The sequence below is a fragment of the Candoia aspera genome, chromosome 2 (genome assembly GCF_035149785.1).
Source record: "Candoia aspera isolate rCanAsp1 chromosome 2, rCanAsp1.hap2, whole genome shotgun sequence".
NCBI classification, from domain to species: Eukaryota; Metazoa; Chordata; class Lepidosauria; order Squamata; family Boidae; genus Candoia; species Candoia aspera.
In genome coordinates, this window is record NC_086154.1 from 23751466 (window position 1) to 23774410 (window position 22945).

The 22945-nt window shown below is 38.9% G+C and overlaps 1 protein-coding gene across 7 annotated transcripts in view; it reads left to right on the forward strand.

Moving 5' to 3' along the window:
* The window catches only part of PTPRG (protein tyrosine phosphatase receptor type G), a 655485-nt gene that overhangs the window by 482020 nt on the left and 150520 nt on the right, over positions 1-22945 (forward strand). For all 7 annotated transcript variants that reach the window (XM_063291516.1, XM_063291515.1, XM_063291518.1 and 4 more), the window contains exon 6: positions 10083-10149. In XM_063291516.1, the coding sequence (XP_063147586.1) occupies positions 10083-10149 (67 nt within the window). The remainder of the gene's footprint in view (positions 1-10082; positions 10150-22945) is intronic.

Below are 22945 nucleotides of genomic sequence, written 5' to 3' on the forward strand. Positions count from 1 at the left end.
AGATCAATGTATACCCATTATTCTGTTTTACATAATCTACTAAGGTTCTTTTTTCTTCCTACCTTTCCAAATTCAGAGCAGTTCATAAAGTAATGAATACACTGGAATGAAAAACTCTGAGGTAACTGTAGAAGCCTAGGGCCTCTGCACCTTTCTCTAACATAATGTATTCATGGTTAGGACACAACACCTGAAAGTTGAGGAAGCTCAGGAATTCTGCTTTGATGCTCCGATGTGTCCCTTCGGGGCACTTGAACTTGAAATGTTGCTATAGCGATCGTTTAAGTAACCACCCGTAAGAAAGGTGTGTTACATTTGTTTTAACCAAAGGTAACAGCGGTATTTTCAAATGAGATTGTAGCTCATTGGAGAGGTCACTTTCCCCTAGCACCCCTCCTTTATAATTCCCTCTACTCTTTCTTGGGTCCTAAAGCACCCAGGCTCTCTGTATGCCTTATGTGATTCCTAGTCATTTCAGTTGAGTTTCATATGCAGGTTTGCTCAGGTTAGATTAAGAGGAGATTAGGTGATAAAATTAGGTGATTAGGTGATAGAGGGACGCGGTGGCGCTGCGGGTTAAACCGCTGAGCTGTCGATCGGAAGGTCGGCGGTTCGAAACCGCGCGGCGGGGTGAGCTCCCGTTGCTCGTCCCAGCTTCTGCACACCAAGCAGTTCGAAAACATGCAAATGTGAGTAGATTAATTGGTACCGCTTCGGCGGGAAGGTAACGGCGTTCCGTGAGTCATGCTGGCCACATGACCCGGAAGTGTCCTATAGACAACACCGGCTCCAAGGCTTTGAAACGGAGATTAGCACCGCCCCCTAGAGTCGGACACGACTGGACTTTACGTCAAGGGAAACCTTTACCTTTACCTAGGTGATAAAAATGTCAGCCAGTAAATGTCTTCTAAAAAATATTGTCAGGGACTCTGTATGAGAAACAATATTCCCGCCTCTCAAGTTTTGTTTTTTTTTAATTAGCATTGACTTGTGAAAATAGAGAAAAATCTCCAAGCAAGAAGAAGGCGCTTTTAACTGTCAGTTTAGTCACAGCTTCCAGATGATTAAGAAAGGACCACAGAACTCGTTACATGCCAAGACAGGGCATCGCCTACTTGGATGAGGAGAAAAATGGTGCAGCTACGTAACTGTAGTTAATGGTTTTCCTGGAAAGGCAGCTTTCTTAAGATGGTAAGAGGGCCAATGCAGGGTAGTGGTTAAACTGTTGGATTACGATCGGGAGATCCAGGCTCAAATCTCCAGATGACCCCAGAACCACTGGGTGGCTTTGGGCCAGTTCTGCCAGTCTCGTCTCATTTCGTGTCAGTGTAGGAAATAGAAAGAAAGTATTAATTAAAATTTAAAAGGTTAAAAACATTTAATAAAAATATAAAATTTATATAACTATAGCCCAATGCCAGGCCACATTGATAGCAGAGGTGTTTCTGACCAATAAGTCACTCTGTGTGCGTGTCGGTCCCAAAGGGCACTGTAAAAGATGGGTAGTTGTTTGAATATGTGGGCCGCGAGCCCCTTGTGTGCCACTGTGAACTCTCAGAGAAAGAGTGGGATATAAATGTAATGCAGTAGATTAAATAAATAACCCAAAGATATAACTTCACGTGTTCATAAAGTGATAAGCTAATTCTAATTCTGTGAAGCAGAGCCCTGGATTTCTACTTTGAAGTCCTGCCCTGAAGGCCTCATTTAGGAATAGTAGCCTGCTGGTTAATCTTTCAGCAGCAGTATTTTGAGGCTAAATCTACATTTGTTTGATCAAGAACTTAACAGCAAGGCAGGCACATCCAATATTTATATTGGATATATTTATTCCATATGCCAAAAATGCTGAATTTAAAGGATCTGGGCATTTTATTGCAGCTTAATAGAAATTGCATTCAACTTCTCTTTGCATTTAGTGAAATGGTAACTTCTCAGTTTAAAGCCTGAGAGCATCCTAGGCTGATTTCCACTGTCTTATTGATTCTTGTGGATTGTCATGGGAATATGATTGAAGCATAATATAAAAAATATAAATAAAGAAACCGTGATGGCAGTGGTTTTGGACACACATAAGGGTATAGTAAAAAAGCATTGCTGCCCTAAATGGATGGCTGAGAATGCTATTCTGTTCGTTTTTAAATAAGAATTTATCAAAATTTGCAAATTGCTTCATAAATGGTATGGAAGGAACCTGAAATTAAGCAAAATAATAATCCAAGAGAAAGCAAATCTCAGATTTACCCTTCCAGGCAAAAGCCTTTGAATGCTCCCAAAAGTCTAGATTCCATGCTTGTGTAACTCAGTCATATTTATTGTGCAGAATTTGGGTTGCTATATTTTGATTTTGGAACAACTTCACATCTTTTAACAGGCATGTACCACAATGCTACTTCTGTGTTGGGAATAGCTATACTCATAGAATTTATCAAATGGAGAAGTTCATTTGATTCCTTTTTTTTTATTATAAAATCAAATATTTCTGGAATATTTGGGATGAAAAATAAATGAATAAACCTGAACCTAGGAAGATTTGGAGCTGGCACATCCAAGAAAACTATCTAAAGGGCTATAGAAAAATCCATCTTCTTCCCAAAGAGAATCTCATTGAGCAGTTCATTGCCGGAGGATATAGTACGATGATTTCAGCTGTACTCTTAAATACTTCTCTAAATTTCTTTTGGCCACAGTCTTTTCTTTCAAAGTATTTCTGTATTTGGAATTTCTCTGTGGAGAGGTGGCTCATGAAGGGATGTGGGCATTCAAGAACATTACCATGGGGGAGTTTACAGGGCAGGTGCTCAAAGGGAGAGCAGCCCAAATTCTTCTGGGAGAGGGGAGAGATATTTTTGCTATCTTGTGAGATAAGGGAAAGAGCAAAACAAACAGTAAACAAATTTGCTGAAGCATGGAAAACCTTGTGAGTCCTAAAATAAACATTGAGTTTAAAGGAGTGTAAAGGATGTACTTTACTGAGTCCAGTGCCTCATTCCATGATTTTAACTGCCATCATATCAGCTTTTGTGCCTTGGAGAAATCACATCATGTCAGCTGCTAGCTTTGAACCCAAAAAGGTTGTGATAATCAAGGAGAACATCTGTAGGAAATACTGCAGCCAGATATAACTACCTACTTTAATTCTGTTTTTAAAACAAATTGTTCAACTTCGGGGTTCTTAGTAATAACTTAGCTTCTATTTGTTTCCACTTATCAACATTTCTCCTAGATACCTGGCAGTCCATTCTCTTAGCTTTTTCTGGACTGCAAAAGTCTGCATTATGCCCAACAAGGACATTAAATACTTTGAGATAGCTTAAAATTAGATGGAAAGTTAACTCTGTTTCTTTTTTGTCTCATGGAAATTATTATGGACCAACATTTTTTTTTTCATTTCATCTTCTAGTGCCAATTTCACTCCACCGTCTACCTTTTCCATTACCTCCAGAGCTTCACTTGATCCAAATCGCTGTAGAACTCGTCTGTGTTCTTCAGGCCTCCTTCTACTCTTCCATTCAGAAAATGCTTCAGAAAGACTTTTCTTGGTCTTTTGTCTCTTTTAAGTCAGGTTTATTAGCAACTGATGCTATGAATCGACTGAGTAGACTAAAATGCTTTCTCCTCTGTATCCTGAGAATTTGCTTTAGTTTACTTGCTCCTTGTTTGAAAGATATAAGCATTTTATATGTGTTGTCTGTCAGTTGGTCTACCCATCTTTCATCATCTATCTATAACTTCTGAACTTGTTAGCTAAGGCAGTTGTTCCCTGGTGTTAATGCTTGTGAATAAGAATGAGAATTAAAGCTAGAACCTTAATTAGAATTAGAAGTTAGAAATAATGATTCCCTGAATCATTATTCAAACTTGAATTCTGTTTGAATGGACGTGAGTTCATGTATGTGTATAAATGGATAACTGGCAACCTAGTTAAACTGGCAGTTTAACTTTGAAACTAAATAAGAATTAGAAAATAGCAAATTCCAAATATTATTATTATTTTTTAATCATGGCTTATTTTACTAATGGAGAAGCAATTCAACAGGATTCCTGGGAACAAGTCTTCCCATCTTCTAGTGATTCTGCTCCTAATGATCTTGCCATTATCAGTGAAGAAGCACTGATCTTAGACAGTGGTCATTCCCTGCTTCTCCCTTTTCCTAATATCCTGGTCCAGATCAAGGTTTTTCTTTGCTCATGGCAGCAAGAATCCTGTGGTCTTTAGCAGGGTTACTAAATGCAGCGGAGAAGGAATGAGGATCCTTTGCCTCTCTTCAACCCTGTTTATGCCACTGCCTTTTTGTAAGAAGCAATGGGGGAGCAGAGATCCAAATCGTTCATAGCAGATATTGGTAAGAAAGGGAAGGATTTGCATTTTTGTATGTGTGCATGCAGCTCCAGCCATAGAGCCTGATGGAGTCCTTAGGGCTGAAAAGGTCTCCTACCTATGTCTTCAGAAAAGAATGGGTAGCGTTTTTAAAAGAGAGTCTTGGAATATTAGTGCATTATATTCAGCAAGCAGCTGGCTTTTTCCCATTCTTGGCATGGCAGTTGTCTTGGCTCTTATCCTTAGCAGATGGGTAAGATTTGAAAGATGGAAGATTATTGGTTTTCAAGTCAAGGGCCAAATGTTGCATAGTGAAAGAAAAGTAAATTGTAATTCGGTTCTGGGAGGAAAGCATCACAAAATTATAGCCATCTATTCTATAGTAGAAAATGCATGCCCTTTCAGATTTTGATAGACTAGGTGATAGCATTCTTCTTGCCTCTTTTGAAATGCTTTATAATCCCATATTGGAGCCCTTTTAATGGGCTTGAAAGCAATTGTTTCACAATTTATGACTCACTGAAAACAGTCAGAATCTTTAGTGTGGTGTTGGGAGAAAAGCACGTATTTCATAACCAGTTGGCAAAAAAATGGGTTTGTCACCAACTGTGGTTGCTCACTGAACTGAGCAATAATACATTTTCACAACTGTTGAAAACTGGGGACCTAGTTAGTGGAGCAGAGTGAGTATATTTCCCAGAGCCCACTTGCAAGCATCTTTTTCAATCTTACGATCAAGGGAACAGTTCTACCTACTGATAGATGTGGTAGCCACTCTTGAAAGGGCTATTATGTCCCTTTCAGCATTTTCATTTACCAAAATACTACCTCTGAGAAAGGTTCTACTACAGCCTTTTTTTTTCCCCTTACTAAATCTGGGATGACTGTAGGACTCAATATCAACAGATACGTTTGCATTTCTGGAAAAGCCAGGGAGTCATATCTATTCTGTTATTCTGTTTTTTTTCTCCACCTAGATGTGCTTGTGTGTTTCTTTCTTTGGACTGTTGCTGGCTTTAATTCAGGGTAAAAAATCTGAGTGTATTTTTAGTCCCTTGTCTTTTCAAAAACTTACAGTTGATTCCTTCCCTCCCAGCTGGCAGTGAAACTAACTAAAGATCTGTTTTGCAGCTCTTAAGCTTGTTTCCTTTTTTATCTAATGGAATTATTGGAGGAATAAACCTTAAAGAAACTCCTTTTTGCTGTTTTCTCCCTCTCTACTGCATGTACCTCAAACAACAGCTTAGACTGTTTTTGAATATTTTACGAATTAGTAGAATGCCATGTTTCAGTAGACTTGAATCAATAGCACTTTGTGCCAGTGGCACCTCTCTGTGCCTTAGCTCTCCAGAGGATTCTAACTTTACCTCCCATTCTTCTCCAGTGTTAAGGCTGGAAGATTACAGAGCCAGGCTGTCTCCATATTGGCATCCATATTAGGACACTTTCTTCCTTGTGTGTTGATCAGCTCACAGAGTGATGGCTTTTCATCACCTGGTCAAACATCTCACTCTTCTTGAAAGCTTTTTACATACTCATTTTAATGGCATCATCATCCATCATCATCATCATCATCAAAATTATGATATTTTAGCATGTAAATGAGGAAGGGCCACAGTTTTTCTCTCGGCCAGGTAAAAGCTGCATCAGGAGTATCCCAATCCAGGATCGTGGTGTCACTTTCTGAGATCCCCAAATAAGCTCTATAATATAATCAGTCCATTTATCACTTTGACTGCAGGTAATAACAAAACTTGAATGTAATTTATTGTGCATGAAATTGTAATGTGGCCAGTTAAACTTACAAGATACTTAATTGTGAATTGTACATTGCTTGTTGTCTGTATTCAGCACACCAAATGCTAGCTCTTTGCCTAGGATAGTGGTATGTTTGCTGGGGAACAAAAATAGCACAGTGGAAATGATAAGCAAAGAAATAATGTTACTGGTTTGTTTTACCTTTGTGCCATTTACCCTAGAGCAGTGTTTCTCAACCTTGGCCATTTTGAGATGCGTGGACTTCAACTCCAAGAGTTCCCCAGCCAGCCATGCTGGTTGGGCAATTCTGAGAGTTGAAGTCACCTATCGTAAACATGCCAAGGTTGAGAAATGCTGCCCTAAGATGAGAAGGTCTTATTAACAATAGAAATAGCATAAAGGTGCTCTTAAATTGAAGGCTGTGTTTATTTTTACACTGGACTGAGTCTGGCAGTTCCTTATTTGTCTCCATCAAAGGGGATTATATGCACCTACAAAGGATAAATGCAAATGTTCATCCTTCCCTCTTGAGGATCCCCTTCCCCTCTTTTTTCCTCTTTAAATACTGAAGCCAAGCTCTAATGGATTGCTAGATTCTTGCAATTCCACTATTGATCAAGTCTGCTGAGCAAGGGATTACATTCAAGGTGTGAATAATCTTTGTGTGTGCAAGAATCAAATGTGCTGTTTTATGCAGAGAGTCATAAAGGGAGTCTTTATAAGACCTCCAGCTTTACTTGTCATGTATCCAGAAATTCAAGACACGCAGAAATAAATGCAGCTTTACAACTTTTATTGTTCATTGCTTACATATCTTTAGAAGGATCAAGAGGGAAAGGGCACTCTCTGAGATATCTACAGGGGATATCAAAATGTTGTTCCATTGCAATACAAGCCCTGCCCCTTTTGTACATGGGTCATGACATCACATGCTCATACAAAGAGGATGTTGCCATGGGTCAACTCTGCTTTTGTCACTTTTATGAAAGCATCAGATCCTGTGGATGCCTCTGCCCATGATAATTCATTCTATGTCATATCTCAGTTCCCATTCCTTATTGATTCTTCTTGGAGATATTTTCAGGTATTTTTCTGTGTGCTTCATAAGCTGAAATCTTCCAGGATAAATCCTTGTCTCTGAGGCTGCTTTGAGTGGGTCGTATGTGCTCTATCTTTCATTCACACCCATTCATATCATTATACAAATAGATGGAGTAGGATAGATGTCAGTGTAGACACAGTTGTATTAATGAATTCATGAATGAGCTACAAATGAATACACTATATGTAACACCTACCTAGTAACACTGAAACAGTATGGTCACACGTGGTCACATATATGCCTAATTATCTTCTTATACTAACAAATACATGTGAACTGAAAAGAGAAAAATCGAGCTGCTTACACTCCCCCAGCTATCCCAGAACTATACTGGTGTATGGGAAATGAATACATTTTGCTATTAGCAAAAGAATGAAAGGACATCTTAAGTATGTGTCAATACAGTGCATATATTTCCTAGTTAGTGGAATATGGACAACAGTATGTTTCCTTCAAGGTAAAGGTAATCTCTCAAGCTACTTGGACTGTTCATAAGGATCTAGGATCTCTTCTACAACCATCAGATTTCCTGGTGCTATTTCATCCCACTACTAACCTGGTCTGATCCCACTACTAACCTGGTCTGATAATAATAATAGTTATTATTTTGAAAACAAGAAAATGAGTGTAAAAGCCACAGAAGTGGCTCGGTTTGTTGTAAGCTATGTTTGAAATGCACTTCACTTTCTCTTTTCTGTCATGTGTCATTCTGGAATATTGAGAGAACAGTGGAATTAATGACTATAACTATAACTATAAATAATAGATTGGATAGATTGGCTGAACTACATGTTAGTAGAGGAACACAGAGATGACCTTGAAGAACGTATGTGTGATCATTAGTAAAACATGGGAAAACAGGAAAGCATGAGAAAGAAACTGAAGAGTGCTCTGCCTTGACTCTTTTTGGTATAAAATGGAGGGAGGGGGGAAATGCTATCAGGCTTTCAAGATTCTGTTATTATAGCCCATATCAATACACAGAGTTCTAGTATTTCTTGTGATGTCTCTTTTCTAACCTGACCCGCCTTGAAGGGCTGACAATATCAGAGGCATCAGCAGGAGGTGAAGATGTGGAAATGATGAAAGTGTGGTTTGCCATGCTTTCACTTTTTGATAAGCCTCTGTTCCTGAGGATGCTCCTGTTACCTATATCATGTGTAATAGTTCTAACAGTGTTGGTTTACTTATTATATTTCTAAGCTACAGTATATGTTCCTGGAAAGCCAACCTATAGCAGTGCTTTGAGAATGCTGCACTGAGAGTTAATGATTGGCACTGGAGAAATGGAGACCAAGGCAGGAGGTGGCTTTGATTCTTGACCCAGGCCACAGTTTGATCATTGCAGCTCTCTCTTGACAAACCACTTCAATTTTTACAGGATTTCATCAAATTTGACCCTTGAATATATGCCTGGATTTCCTCCTAAAGGGTCAGGGCCTTGACACAGAGAGTGTAGTGGGACAGAAATGTTGGTCAAGGATTCAAAGTTCTTAAAGTTTGATTTATCTTCATAAACAAGTGCTTACAAAGTTGCTTTGAGGTGTACATTATTGCTGCAATTGTTTATGATGATGATGATGATGATGATGATGATTACAAATTTTACAGTGTTCTTCCTCCCAAAGTATGCAGAAGGAACAATAGAAAGGCTTTTCAATAAACACAGTTCAATAAAATAGTCAACAACCAAACTGTCTACTATAAGGGAAGACAATGAAACCAATACAAATATAACAAAGTTAATGTAAAAGAACAGTCTAAAATGCCATCTGGTCCTGAGTAGTTATTGCTGGACAATTGCTTGGGTGAAGAATCATCTCATCAGGCAGAATGGGGCCAGCCACCCTTCCCTCTGAAGAGGGTGTCATAATTGGGATGCTGCAGTTTATATTATAGTTCCCTAGAGGCGAAGATAACTAGGCTTAAACTCTCATACTTTGGGCACATCGTCAGGAAAGACTAATTGCTTGACATCGTGTTTGGTAAAGTTGAGGGCCAGCAGAAAAGAGGAAGACCTTCAATGCAACGGATTAATACAATTACTGCAACAATGGATGCAAACATTGGAACAGTCAGGCATATGGCACAAGACCAAGCAGCATTTTGTTCTGTTATACACAGGGTCACCATGAGTCGTAAACGACTCAACAGCAACTAACTACGACAACAACAACATCTTTCTTTAAGGGACCACGGCCTGCTTTCAGAGGCCCGTTGATCAGGAGACAGTCTCCTCCTGCTTTGCTCGCAGGCAAAGAAATGTTTTCCCTCAGGAACAAATACCCTGCTTACAAATTCTTGAGAACTTAATTTGCCCTGAACTTGCTGCATTGTGGGCATATCTCAGATTACCGTATTGCTATTTTTTTTCCTATCTGTTCATCTTCTCTAGAAAGGCGGAAGATGGCATCCATGAAAACAAAACTAATTTTAAAAATCTAATAATGGTGCTAAGAGTTATTCCTAGCCATAGAATTTGACTGATAATAGTTGAATGCCCACTTTTATGCCTTCTAAATATCTTGTTTGAGCAAGTACTTGTTATTCTGTAATTTTAAACTTCTGTATTCACCTAAGACATTTTTATGTGTAGCTATGCAAGAAGTAACTGGAGAGCTATTGACTATTCATTTGTGCCATGGTACGTGGTGATATGCTTAATATTTTAATGGCTTCTGAGGACTTTCTTTTGATTTAGCCCCCTTTGTCTGCTATATTGCATTATCCATCTTAAGTGTTCATTGTTTGACGGGAAGAACTTATCTTAAATGTATGAACTAAGGAACTTGCTCAATAGCATCTTTCCTCTTCTTCCTCCTTTCCTTTGGAAGATTAAATTGAGATTCTTTTGTCTGATGCCAGAATAAATTTAACCAAGCATGTATCCTTTATATCTAGGTCAGTCAGAGGGACAATCCAGCACTGGAACCTATTATCCATGGGCTGAAGGGGGTCGTACATCATGGTAAGTAGCCTCTTAAAGTTCACTTGTGCTAAGAAGAGTAGAAGACCCACAATGGGTCACCTTTTCAAAAGACACACTGAGTTGTATATGTTTCAAGTGCTGATATTTAAGGGCGTTGAAGGTGTTATTCAGTCACTATAAATCTCAGTCACATTTATTAGCTGAAATGGCTTTGGACTAATATTAAAAAGGGTCCTTTCTTAGCTCTCATTTGGAATATGTCGATTTCTTTTTGTAAAATGACAGGTATGTTATGGTTTCTTATATTTTATCCTTTCAGTTAATATTCTGTTTGCTGAACATTGAGCTTATGAAAATAATTGAAGAATAAATGCTTACATTTTCTATTTCTTCATGAAGTATTTGTCTTTACAATTTTACAGAGCTGATAATGAAACTTTGATTTTCACAGATAGTTACAATTCAGTGCAGGAGAACTTCTTTCCACCACTGGCATAAACGTAACGACTTCTTTTACCCTAATACGTGTAAACCAAAGGATAACTTGGAATAAGTAGTGAAATAAATACAGCATATCTCAACTTTCTGTTTTTTTTTTAAATTAAGAAATACTCTGAGAGTCTTATTACCAGTAATTCATAGGTAGCAATTACAGCAAAGTTGTGTCTCAAAATCAGCTTTGTCAGATTTTTGATGTAATGATTTGCGAAGTATTAATCATTTCATTACAATTTACAAGGCATTTGCAGGAACAGACTGGGAGATTCTGATGAATCTCAGTCCCACCTAAACACTATTTTCACTCCTTTTCAAGGAGGTTGTTTTTAGACATTTAGCCAGTGCTGTAGAGCTTAGCAAACATTTTTTCCTTCTTGACTGGAAACCTAAAACCAGTTTTCAGTGTTAGATTAAAACAAAACAGGATTCTAAATTAATTGCTTTCCTTCCAGAGCCTTTTAATATTACAGCTGTGAATGCCAATAAATCTACCAGAAATGAAAAATAGGGGTTAAATGATAAAGGAACACCAAGTCCTTCCTTTATGGCATTCCCTATAGGTTTGTTGCTATTTATAAATTGTAGTCTTCACCTGCGAAGTGAAAACTAGGTACTGAGTTGAACACTATCTCGTTTTCTGCAGAAATAGATATTATTATTGCGCAACGGAAGAATCTGTTAGAAAAAGTGAATTGAGCAACTTTGGTGATTATGTAATTTAATACAGGAGTCAGACATACCGTTTATATGACCTGGAATACTTCTTAGGTGTGTCATCCTACCAGTTTTGTACTTGAGGGCTCAACCCACTCCTGGATTACTAAAGTGATCCCATTCCACTTCCATCTGCTGCTGGAATATCTATTGGTGCCGAATCATACTTGTATTTTTATTTTTTTATTTATTCACTATTTTTATAAATAAATATAAAGGCGGCAAACATACCTAATACTCGTTCCTCCTACTTTTTCTCAACAACAACCCTGTGAGGTGAGTTCGGCTGAGAGAGAGCGACTGGCCCAAGGTCACCCAGCCGGCTTTCAGGCCTAAGGCGGGGCTAGAACTCTCATACCACGCCTGATTGGCTCTTGGGCTGAGAGAGAGGGACTGGCCCAAGGTCACCCAGCCGGCTTTCAGGCCTAAGGCGGGGCTAGAACTCTCATACCATGCCTGATTGGCTCTTGGGCTGAGAGAGAGGGACTGGCCCAAGGTCACCCAGCCGGCTTTCAGGCCTAAGGCGGGGCTAGAACTCTCATACCATGCCTGATTGGCTCTTGGGCTGAGAGAGAGCGACTGGCCCAAGGTCTACCTCATCATTTTAAGAAAAAAACCCGTAGAACATAGAAATTTGGTTTCTTGTATGCCTTTCTTTCCTTGTATAATGGCAGGCATTTATAATTTCTGAATCCCAGAACTGTCTGCACACATATCAGTCTAGGTGGGAAAGGGATACAGGCAGTCCTCATTTAGCGACTGCCTTGTTTAGCGACTCTTTGCAGTTATGACAGTGATAAAAAAGTAACTTTGTGACCAGACCTTGCATTTATGACCTTCGCAGATCTGTAAAGCAAAGGAAAGCTGAAGTAAGATCGTAAAATCATGAAGGTTCACTTAGTGACCACTTCACTTAACCCGAGTTTCCAGTCCCAATTGTGGTCACTAAATAAGGACTACCTGTATATATTTTGCTTCTTTCTCATTGGTTTTTCATCTCCACAGCAGAGAGAAATGAATGCACGAGTTTAAAAGAACTTTTTCAAATAAAAATCTGAAAATAGGACTGAAAAGACATCAGTTTAATGTGAAAGTGGTAAAGAGGGAGGATCTAATGAAAGGACAAGCTGTCCTAACAGTCAGAAATCACGCTGAGATGAGGAGTAGGTCTCTAGTGTTTATTACTGCTACATAAGACAGAAAATCCTAACAAACTGAAGAAACGTGGGAAAAACCCAGACAGATAAACCCCAAAAGTCAAGGCGGGTCTGATCTGTGTCTCTTTGAATGGCTGCTTAACTCCTCAGTACTATGCATGCATTTTCCCCCCTGGATAGAGGCCCCCTCCTGCTCACCATCAGTACTCATGACACAAGCTCTATTCTTGTTTAATTAAGAAAACTTTAATTTGGCTGGTTGCAGAGCCAATAGTCATTGTGGCTGGAAATTATGAGAATTGAAGTCCATTATGTTTGCAAGATGCCACACTAGGGAAGACTGATTCTAAGCACGTGGCCGTAGAATTGCCTGGTTGGTTCCTTTATTGTCCCTTTAGATTCAAATAATTCAGATCAGTAGATAATGTACTTTTTAGAATAAATCAGATTACTTGTTTCTGCCACCTGCATGATTCTTTTGAGTCCGCTCTTGTATGTAGGAGGCACCTCTTTGGCTACTTCATCATTGACATTCGTGCTTAATCACCAGATAAACGTCACACAATATTGGGAGCTTCCTGATTTCTGTCAGGTGCTTGGACTCATAATAGACATTTGCTGTACGTTTCTGTATTTTATCTGATGAGAAAGAATGGCAAAGTAATATATTAAAAAAGACTTCAAAACTTGGCAAAAGCCAAAAATGTTAAAAGTGCACTTTTTTAGCTTTCTCTTAGCTTTCTTTTTTTTTTCTTTTCTTTTTCTTACTTTATATTGGTTTGTATTAGTTTTTATCATCTTTTTAAAAAAACCTTTCATAAAATTAATATTAAAAAAAAAATCATTTCTATATGTCGTTAGAGAATCTCATATGCTAGAAATCCCACCAAATTCTGGCTTCTGTTTTTACGTTTGTCTTCTCGTGGAATTGATATATGTCATTATCACATTAAAAGGAATTATGGACATGGCCTCGTATAGTTGCAAATAACAGGGCTGAATAACAGAACAGAAACCCTATCATATACAAAGTAGGAGAAGTTGTGTTTATTCATTTGATATTTATTTATTTATTTATTTGATTTATTTGATTTCTATAGCCGCCCATCTCAGCAAGTGACTCTGGGCAGCTTACAACAATAAACCTATAAAACAATTACAATTAAAACAGTTAAAATATAAAATAAATACAAGATAAATATACATGGCTGCCAAGTGAGCAATGCATGGATGTTTGATTTCTGTGGTAACCACTCCCACACAACTCTAGGCAGTTACAAGGGTTAAAAACACAACAATATAAGCCTATTAAGAATAGAATAAAAATGACCTTGCCAAAGGGGAAAAAACACAACAGTTAAAAGCAAGCAATCCAAACTCAGTAACGGGCTCACATAATGTGCTGGACCATTGGCTTTCTGGGAAGAGTCAGGTCTTCAACACTTCTTGAAGGACAGGAGGGCTGAAGCTGTACAGATCTTGGAGAAAATGTTGTTAGGAGGAAGCATTAGGATATTTATTTAGAAGAATTACTTGAATCAAAACTCTTTGAGTAGTTAATGGTCAAATTCAAAGGTTAAAAAAGTTAATAGAAAACATGTATAATCTTAGGTTCTATAAGTAGTTCTCCAAACATAGTACCTTCCAAATCTGTTGAACTTCTGTTGCCATCATCTATAGCTAGTTTACTAGATTTGACAATGGATGATAGGATTCAAAATCCAGCATATCTGTAGGGTGTATTTGAAAGGTTCTTTCATAGTTTCCCTAGTGATTGGGATTTCTTCAGTCCTTTATGGCCAGCACAGTCTCAGCCAAATAACTGCATTAAATGTGCTGTTTATAAAGAGAGTGTATAAATAAGATATCTGTGAGTTTTTTGTCTGTATCCATAGAAGATGGCAGTCTTGTGACCATCTCTTTCTGTCAAAGTTCTCTCACTTTGCTGTGCCCTTTTAGATAATTGGACAGAATTGTAATGTCAGAATCACATTCTGCAGGAGTGGGAGCTATTTTGGCTAGAGATTTCGTCAGGGATTTGAATTACTGACTAATTTGATGGAACATAAATAATTGTGTCCTTCACGCTGTCACCAGCTTAATGATGATAGAGATATGTCAACATAAAAAAGATCAGTGCAGAATTAACTGCCACTGAAAAGTTTCGTTTTCTGTTCCCTAGGGACCCATTTCTTAGAATCCCAACGTTGCATAAAGTTTAATTTTCCAATAAATGGAACTATGACCTGACGTGAACAAAAATAGACAATATGGGAAACAGTAGAACTGAGGTAGAGAAGAAGCTTACACGGTTTCTTCTTGTTTTTCCTACTTTAGGCAGGTGGTTCTAATTGTAAGCCATTTATCCCCATGAAATCACATGGCAGCAACAGCCATTGATTTTAGAGTTCCTTGTATTGTATGGCCTTCCTTCAAAATTATCATGCTTGCTTCTCATGTGTTGTAGATTGTACACTCTGTGTCTGCTACACATATATTGATCAGTGCCACTGTGAATGTCTCAGCGTGTTAAAAGCAAATTAGAAACATATGATGAAGCACAAAATGGGCAAGTGTGGACTCCAGTGTGAATCATTTATGTGTTTTTATATCTTCCCATGACATTATTGTGTTTGGACAGAAAGCAACACACCCAGTCTGATAAGTGTGAGCCAGATCTTGAGTGTTTCCCAGTGTACAAACATGTGGCTTTCAGAGCCCTCACAGTCCTCCAACTTTGTGACTCCCAGTATGGATGAAATTTAAATAGTTTGGAGTGTTAAGGTGTTTTTAAGAGAGGATGGTTGCCTTAAGTCAGTGCTTCCCAACCTTTTTCCTTCATTACCCAAAACCGCTTATCAGAAAGTCCTTTTTACCCAATGTTTAAGTCAATTTAAATGTCACTGTTGTGATTGGGTAATGGGTTTGGGTGTTGTTACCCAAAGAAAAACCACTTTTACCCAATTTGGGGTAATTCACCCAGGTTTGGGAAACACTGCCTTGTCTTAAAGCACCCAACTGCTCCTCTTAAAAACTCTACATACACCCCCAAGAGTTAAATCCTTACACCTTTTTGGAATGTGATTCTCCAGATGACTCACAAAGCCTATGTGGCCCTCAAGCTAACAGAAGTTGTGAATTCCTGTAGGGGCTTAATATTGGCTCAGATCAAACTACAGAACAGAATAACCAGCTTTGTATAAATGAGACACATTTAAAATACAATAGAATTATCTTAAAGTATAATATCCCAGCTTATACTTTAAGATAATTTACATCTCCACAACAGAGATGAAGTTTCCTTTAGAATATTTGGCTACAGTACTTTGTAAATGATATCTGGGTGTTTGTCTGCTGAAAGGAGAGAAACATAACAAGCCTCTGAGCTCCCAGAAAGATTTAGTAGTAGAGGTAAAATAAATTCCATATGAAGATCCCTATAAAGGAGAAATGTAAATGGATATTGCACGCCTTATTGATTGTGGTTCCATCTCCGCTTGGATTTTATATTTATTATTTTATTGATATTTTTAGACTGTAACTCAGGTTGAAATGTTTTTATCATTATTTTATTGTAAACTGCCCAGAGTCCCCCATTGGGGGAGATGGGCAGTGATATAAATTTAAATAATAAATAATAATAAATAAATATGCCTAATGGTTTCAACTTCCCTGATCCACAAGAGTTAGCTTATTTGTTTTATATCATATTTATGAATTTGTCCTCTAACAGAGCTGATGGAAGGACATTTGGTATGAGCCTTAAAGAATGCTCTGTGATATTTGGGCAGAGCCAAGATTTTAAAATAACTGGCTGGTTGAATGCATAAGAGATTTGGTCTCTACATTTGTTAGTCTAGTATCCCTCACTAGATAGCTTTGCAGTTCCATGTCTGTGATGGGTTATTTATTTATTTTTATCCTGCCTTAATTATTTTTTATAAAAAACTCAAGGCGGTGAACATACCTAATACTCCTTCCTCCTCCTATTCTCCCCACAACAACAACCCTGTGAGGTGGGTTGGGCTGAGAGGGAGTGACTGGCCCAAGGTCACCCAGCCGGCTTTCATGCCTAAGGCAGGACTAGAACTCACAGTCTCCTGGTTTCTAGCCCAGCACCTTAACCACTAGACCAGACTGGTTATATAGCTCTTCCATAGGGCATAGATAACAAAAGCTCTGGTGAGACACCAAATGATACTATTTTTGCAGGAAATTCCAAGTTCATTCAAAATCATCAACAGATGTAGAAAAGGCAAAACCTAGTAGACCACATCAGTATGTGAGGTGCAAAGCCACACTTTTCCCTTAACTTTCAATATCCTTGTTTCCAGCCACAGTGCATAAGGCATATACCATGATGCTTGTAGCAGATATCTCAGAAATTTGGATTGCACACAGTCTAATGAGGAAAAGTTGACTTTTGAGTCTGGATCTACTTGAACTCCATAAACCAGCTTGGCCAACACTTTGGCTACAGATAGCTTCAGAACCGTCATGACAGGTTTGCTTCTGGAAAAGTTCAAACTAAAATCAAAGCAAAATTAAAAATGCTGTCTGGAAAAGAAGGGTAAGAAATGTGTAATTACTGAGAGAGAGCCAGTTTGGTGTATTGGTTAAGACACCAGGCTAGACACCAGGAGACTGTGAGTTCTAGTCCCACCTGAGGTACAAAGCCAGCTGGGTGACCTTGGGCCAGTCACTTTCTCAGCCTTGGGAAGAAGGCAAGGGCAAACCACTTCTGAAAATCTCTCCAAGAGGACTTCTGGGGAAGAAATGGCGGACTGAAGACGGCTCCGCAAAAAGCGGAGCCAACAACCACAGCAGAATGAAGAGCTGGTGAGTAGACTGGCTCTTTGATAATTCCTCTCCAGACAAGGAGAGGACTTGAGATCACCCACAAGTGCTCCAGACAGCTGCTCCTCTCAAGGAGACCACAAGATAGAGGTTTGCAGTGGGTTTAGAGCTCTGGGAGACAAGGGAATAGCCATCTTGATCAAACTGCAGTCGGTCCCTTTGAAAGGACACTAAGTTCGCATACTTCCTTTCTAATCACTTTCAGAAATTGCTTGTTAACTGCTTTTCAGCTATTAGGAACCTTTGGATCGACAGGTTTTACAGTACTGGGTGAGTTTCCTTCCATCCTTAGCGAAAGAAGTTTTAACTACAAGTTTAAGAACTTTCTTTTTGCGAGGCAGCAGAATAAACAGCAAAAGGGTCTTTGCATGTTTCTGTGTGCAAGACTTGTTTATGAATGAGAGACAGAAAGATCAGGTGATTAAAACTTCAATTTTAGAGAGCTACAAACATACTAAATATCCAGATAAATTTGAAATGAGATTTTGGAATTAATTATAGAGAATCCTTCCTGTGGGAAAATGCTTTGGTTTTGAAACGTAATAAGATAAGATTTTAAAAATCGGACACTAGAGGGAACCAGAGGGATCAGTGCTAGATAAGACTAGGTAGCATCATCAGTGAGCACTGATGATGTTGCCCAGTTGGGTAATGAAACATCTGCAAGCAAGCAACCAAGCTCAGAGAGCACTAAGGACTCCACAGTTCAACCCTGAGCTACAGAGATTCTCTTCTATTGAAACATTTTAGTCCAAGGGAGCATTTGAAGAGGAAATGCAGTTGCAGAATATTTAAGATATGCTTTCAGACTTCATAGAATCGTTGAACGTTTGGGATGGAGAGACCCTTGGAAGTTATGTGTTCACTGCAAAAATCCTGCAACTGCGGCATCTTTGACTTATGGTTCTTTAGCCCTGCTTAAATTCCTCCAGCAAGGAGAGCCCACCACCTCCCACTCTTGGAATAATGACAGAATGAGCAAGAGGTAACCAAAAATTATTTGCCAGCATTTTCAGCCCTTGAGTTCCAGAATTATCCCATGGAGTTAGAGACAAATTGCTTACAGACACGTAAATCACAGTTGTGTAGATAAATATGCACAATTACATGATGGAGGAGAAGGAGGAGGGTCTAGTACTCACTTGAAGGTCCCATTTGAAGGCAAGGGGAAGGATACCAGTATTGAAGGAAGGAAATTTATTGTTGATGGGAAGAATGTTTCATGAGTAATTTCTCCTCTATTAGCTGTCAAAGCACTGGACTTTTAAGTGGATAGGTTTAGTGATAGTGCTGCAGTACTGATACACAGATGACTATTGTAAAATTGTAAGCGTGCTATTTAGAATCTAATTATGTTGGGTCCAGAAAGAATTTAGCTTGATGTAGCTTTGAGGGATAGATAAAGAAACAGGGTAGTTGGCATATTCATATTAATAATAAGAGCAATCATAAATGCTACTAGCCTTATATTTGTGGAAAACTGAATTGCTTGCTCAGAACAGCAAGGTGGCAGCAGTATGTTGCATTTCAGTCCTGTCCAATATATGCCTACTCTGAATGCCAGCCGAGTTCAGTAAGCCATATTCCCAAATTCTTTTTCTGACAGTGGCATTATTTCAGTGTCTTTTAGCTGTATACTAATTTTACAAAAACCCTAATACCCAGTGTGGTTAGGAAGAGAACTTGCAACCTGGAATAGCCATTATCCCCAGGACCTTTTCCCTCCATGGCTATATCCTTGTTTTGTAGCATGATAATTAAGCCAGGCATCACTTTAAATGAGCAAGTGCAGTTAATGTGTCTGGTTTGTGTTATTTCAGTAGCAGATATCAGGATTGGGGCACTTAACTCTCCCTTGCACCATAGTGGGTCATTCATAAAAAATGAATACATAGGAACCTCCTTCCTGGGTTACACAGTAGCTTAAGAAGTGTGTACATTCATCTGTATATACCAGGTGGCACTAGGGCTCTGGTATATGCTGACTATAAACATTTTTTTTATTTTGTTTCTTTTGCTAGAAGAGTCTATTTGTGTAAATGTACTCATTTATTTTATGTTTTATATGCCACCGTTTTTGCTATAGGGCAGCTAACAATAGAAATCTAACCCAAACACTGAAAATCTCATTAAAAGAGCTAAAATCACTATTGAATTACAGTAGTTCAGACTGCAAAGCCGTAAGTGATGAGGGGAACCTAATCTTTTTCTAGAGCCCAAAATATTTAGGGCCAAGAGTTTTTCTCACAGCAGTGCATCATGTAGCTTGGGAGCTGCAAAGAAGTTCTTCTGTGACCCTGTGATCACGTGACTGGGGGGAACACTGTGATGGTCATAAGTGTGAGGACTGGTTGTAAGTCAGGTTATTCCAGCACCGTTGTAGGTCCGAACCATCACTAAACAAATGGTTAAGTGAGGACTATCTGTACAGATGTTTCACTTTGTCAGCAGTGTGTGCATGTCCAGGCGACCTGAGAAAGCCTTAGAAGCAGCTGCACATGGCTGTCTCTGTGTTCAGTGCTTTGTGAAGCACTGTTTGCACAGCCCAAATATTAACAAAGGAGCAAGGGAGGAATAAGATGAATGGCAAATATAATGTGTATATTCCATTTGATATTAATTTTGTTTAAGTTAGGAACGTGCAACTTCTGTCCATTCCACAATAGCACTAGGATTTGCATAGCATGCAGGTGCCACGCTCCAAAGAGAGAAAGGCATTTGTGTTATAATATGACTTTTAAAATTTATTCTGTGGTTTTTTTTTAAATAATTGCAAAAATTCCCTTCCCCCTCAAAAATAGAGTTTGCAGTCTCTTCCTTCATTAGCAGAAGGTGAGACTCCTTGTGTAAGCGTCAACTCCCCTGATAAAGAAAACACTCTCCAGCCTTGTCTTGTCTTTTCTAAAAATTGGAACAGTGAGGGGAAAAAGAAAGTTAGCAGAGGAACAAGGGCCAGATTTTGGGGGTGGGTGGGCTTTGGGGGTTAGGGTACAAAAAATCCTTGCAAGATTTAAAGTATCTATTTTGCCCCTTTAAATATACCTCCCCAAAAAGCCCAGGAAAAATCAGCCCCATTTGGGGGGCACTTAATAGATTTTGGGGAGTGAGAGCTGCAGACAGATACAGCAATGACACAGGTAGAAGGGGGCCACATTGTAAATTTTCTTAAGCACAGGAATCCCCATTTTATCCTATTTTTATACTGGCGGTGGGACGAGAGGTTTATTAACAGTGTTAAACTGTTTTAAATTCTTTAGGGCTTATGCTATCTTTTCTTACATTTTCTTCTTAAAAATGGCAGGTAGCTCTATCATTCAAGTAGCACAGCCAGAGAAGGCTCTGAAAACCATCCAAAAGAACTTCTAACTATTGTATGGACGATAGCTTGATGGTGGAGCACATGGGCTGAATGCAGAAGATCCAAGAAGCAAATCCCTGACATTCCCACTTATGATTGGGGAAATTCCACCCAATCAATGGCAATAACTTTGGGTTAAAGTAACAAACTGAAGTAGTATGCAATAGTTCGTACTAAACCGTTCCATGGTCTAGGATACCTTGGTCGCCACTAAGAATACTTTTGTCAACCCTTGATGTAGATGTTATTTTCTTTATAATGGTCAAAATCTTTGGAGATTGTCAAATGTCCCAAGATTTTAGCATTCTTATCTGAAATTTTGTCAGATATGAGGTTGGTAAATTTGAGAGCCAGTTTGGTCTAGTGGTTAAGGCACCAGCGAGAAACCGGGAGACTGAGAGTTCTAGTCCCACCTTAGGCATGAAAGCCAGATGGGTGACCTTGGGGAAGTTCCTCTCTCTCAGCCCTAGGAAGGAGGCAATGGCAAACTACTTCTAAAAAACCTTGCCAAGAAAACTGCAGGAATTAGTCCAGGCAGTTCCTGAGGATCAGACACGATGGAGTGGAAAAAAGAACAAACCAAAATCTCATGAGATATGTGGATTCCCAAGTCTTTGGCAATTTCCATCTATAGAACCATTTGTGGTGGTCACACTTGTCATGGTGCTTATAAGGTGTTGTGTTGCCAATCCCTGATTTATATGGTGGTCCTCAAAATGGCAAGGAACTGGTCTATGTTAAGAACAGATTTGAAAACGTTTTAAAAACTCCAGTGAAAATTAGAAATGTATCTTTTTAATGTAGCAATTTGACTTCAGCAGAAGAGGAAGAGGGAATTAAAAATTCTGTGCTGTTTGGACAGCTGTAGGTATTGGGAGCTTATTGCAAACTTACTGCATCAATACAATTATTTAATTTGATTTATAGCTCACCTCATTCAATTTATGAGCTGCCTAGAATAGGTAAAAAATTGTGCATTTTAAAATAAACAGTTAACCTTGATCACAACCCCTCTTTACAAGGTCTATCGCCACTAATTTCCAGTTTTTATATAACTTCTAGAGTCCACCCAGGCTTGAGCAGTTGCACGTCCCCAGATTAGAAGGACACCACCATTCTAGAACTGGATTGGTGTGATGCTGAGATCAAGTAGCTTTGGAAAAGTCTTAGGAAGCTGCCTCCCAATCACTTAGTACTTTATTACTCATTAATCTCACCTCAGTGGAGTTCAGGAAAAAAGTAGTTCAGATTCTGGACCATCAAGGTAATATTTTTAACTAATCAACCTGCTTTAGATTGAGTTTAGCTTGTAGTAAAAGTAAAAATGAGAGAATTAATTTCCTTTAATGCAGTTCCCCCCCCCCCCTTTACTATTCAATCTAAAAAAAAAGACTGGTTTTCATCAGTCTTCACACATTTCTGCTTTCATATTAATTAGGCTTCATGAGAACTTGAAAAAAATAAAAAGTGGATAATCATTCTTTTTCCCCATTCTTTTGAATGCCCACCTAGAAGTCAACTATGCTTAATTTCAGGACAAGATTTAACATAATAACTTGGTCCATTTAGACTGAAGTTATTGCTTTAATTTTATTGTCATTTTTAAAAAATGGTTAATGGAACTTCAGTAATTGTTGTTTATTCGTTTAGTCGCTTCCGACTTTTCGTGACTTCATGGACCAGCCCACGCCAGAGCTTCCTGTGAGTTGTCGACACCCCCAGCTCCCCCAGGGACGGGTCCATCACCTCTAGAATATCATCCATCCACCTTGCCCTTGGTCGGCCCCTCTTCCTTTTGCCCTCCACTCTCCCTAGCATCAGCATCTTCTCCAGGGTGTCCTGTCTTCTCATTATGTGGCCAAAGTATTTCAGTTTTGCCTTTAATATCATTCCCTCAAGTGAGCAGTCTGGCTTTATTTCCTGGAGGATGGACTGGTTTGATCTACTTGCAGTCCAAGGCACTCTCAGAATGTTCCTCCAACACCACAGTTCCAAAGCATCGATCTTCCTTCTCTCAGCCTTCCTTATGGTCCAGCTCTCGCAGTCATATGTTACTACAGGGAACACCATTGCTTTAACTACGCGGACCTTTGTTGTCAGTGTGATGTCTCTGCTCTTAACTATTTTATCGAGATTTGTCATTGCTCTTCTCCCAAGGATTAAGCGTCTTCTGATTTCCTGACTGCAGTCAGCATCTGCAGTAATCTTCACACCTAGAAATACAAAGTCTTCCACTGCTTCTACATTTTCT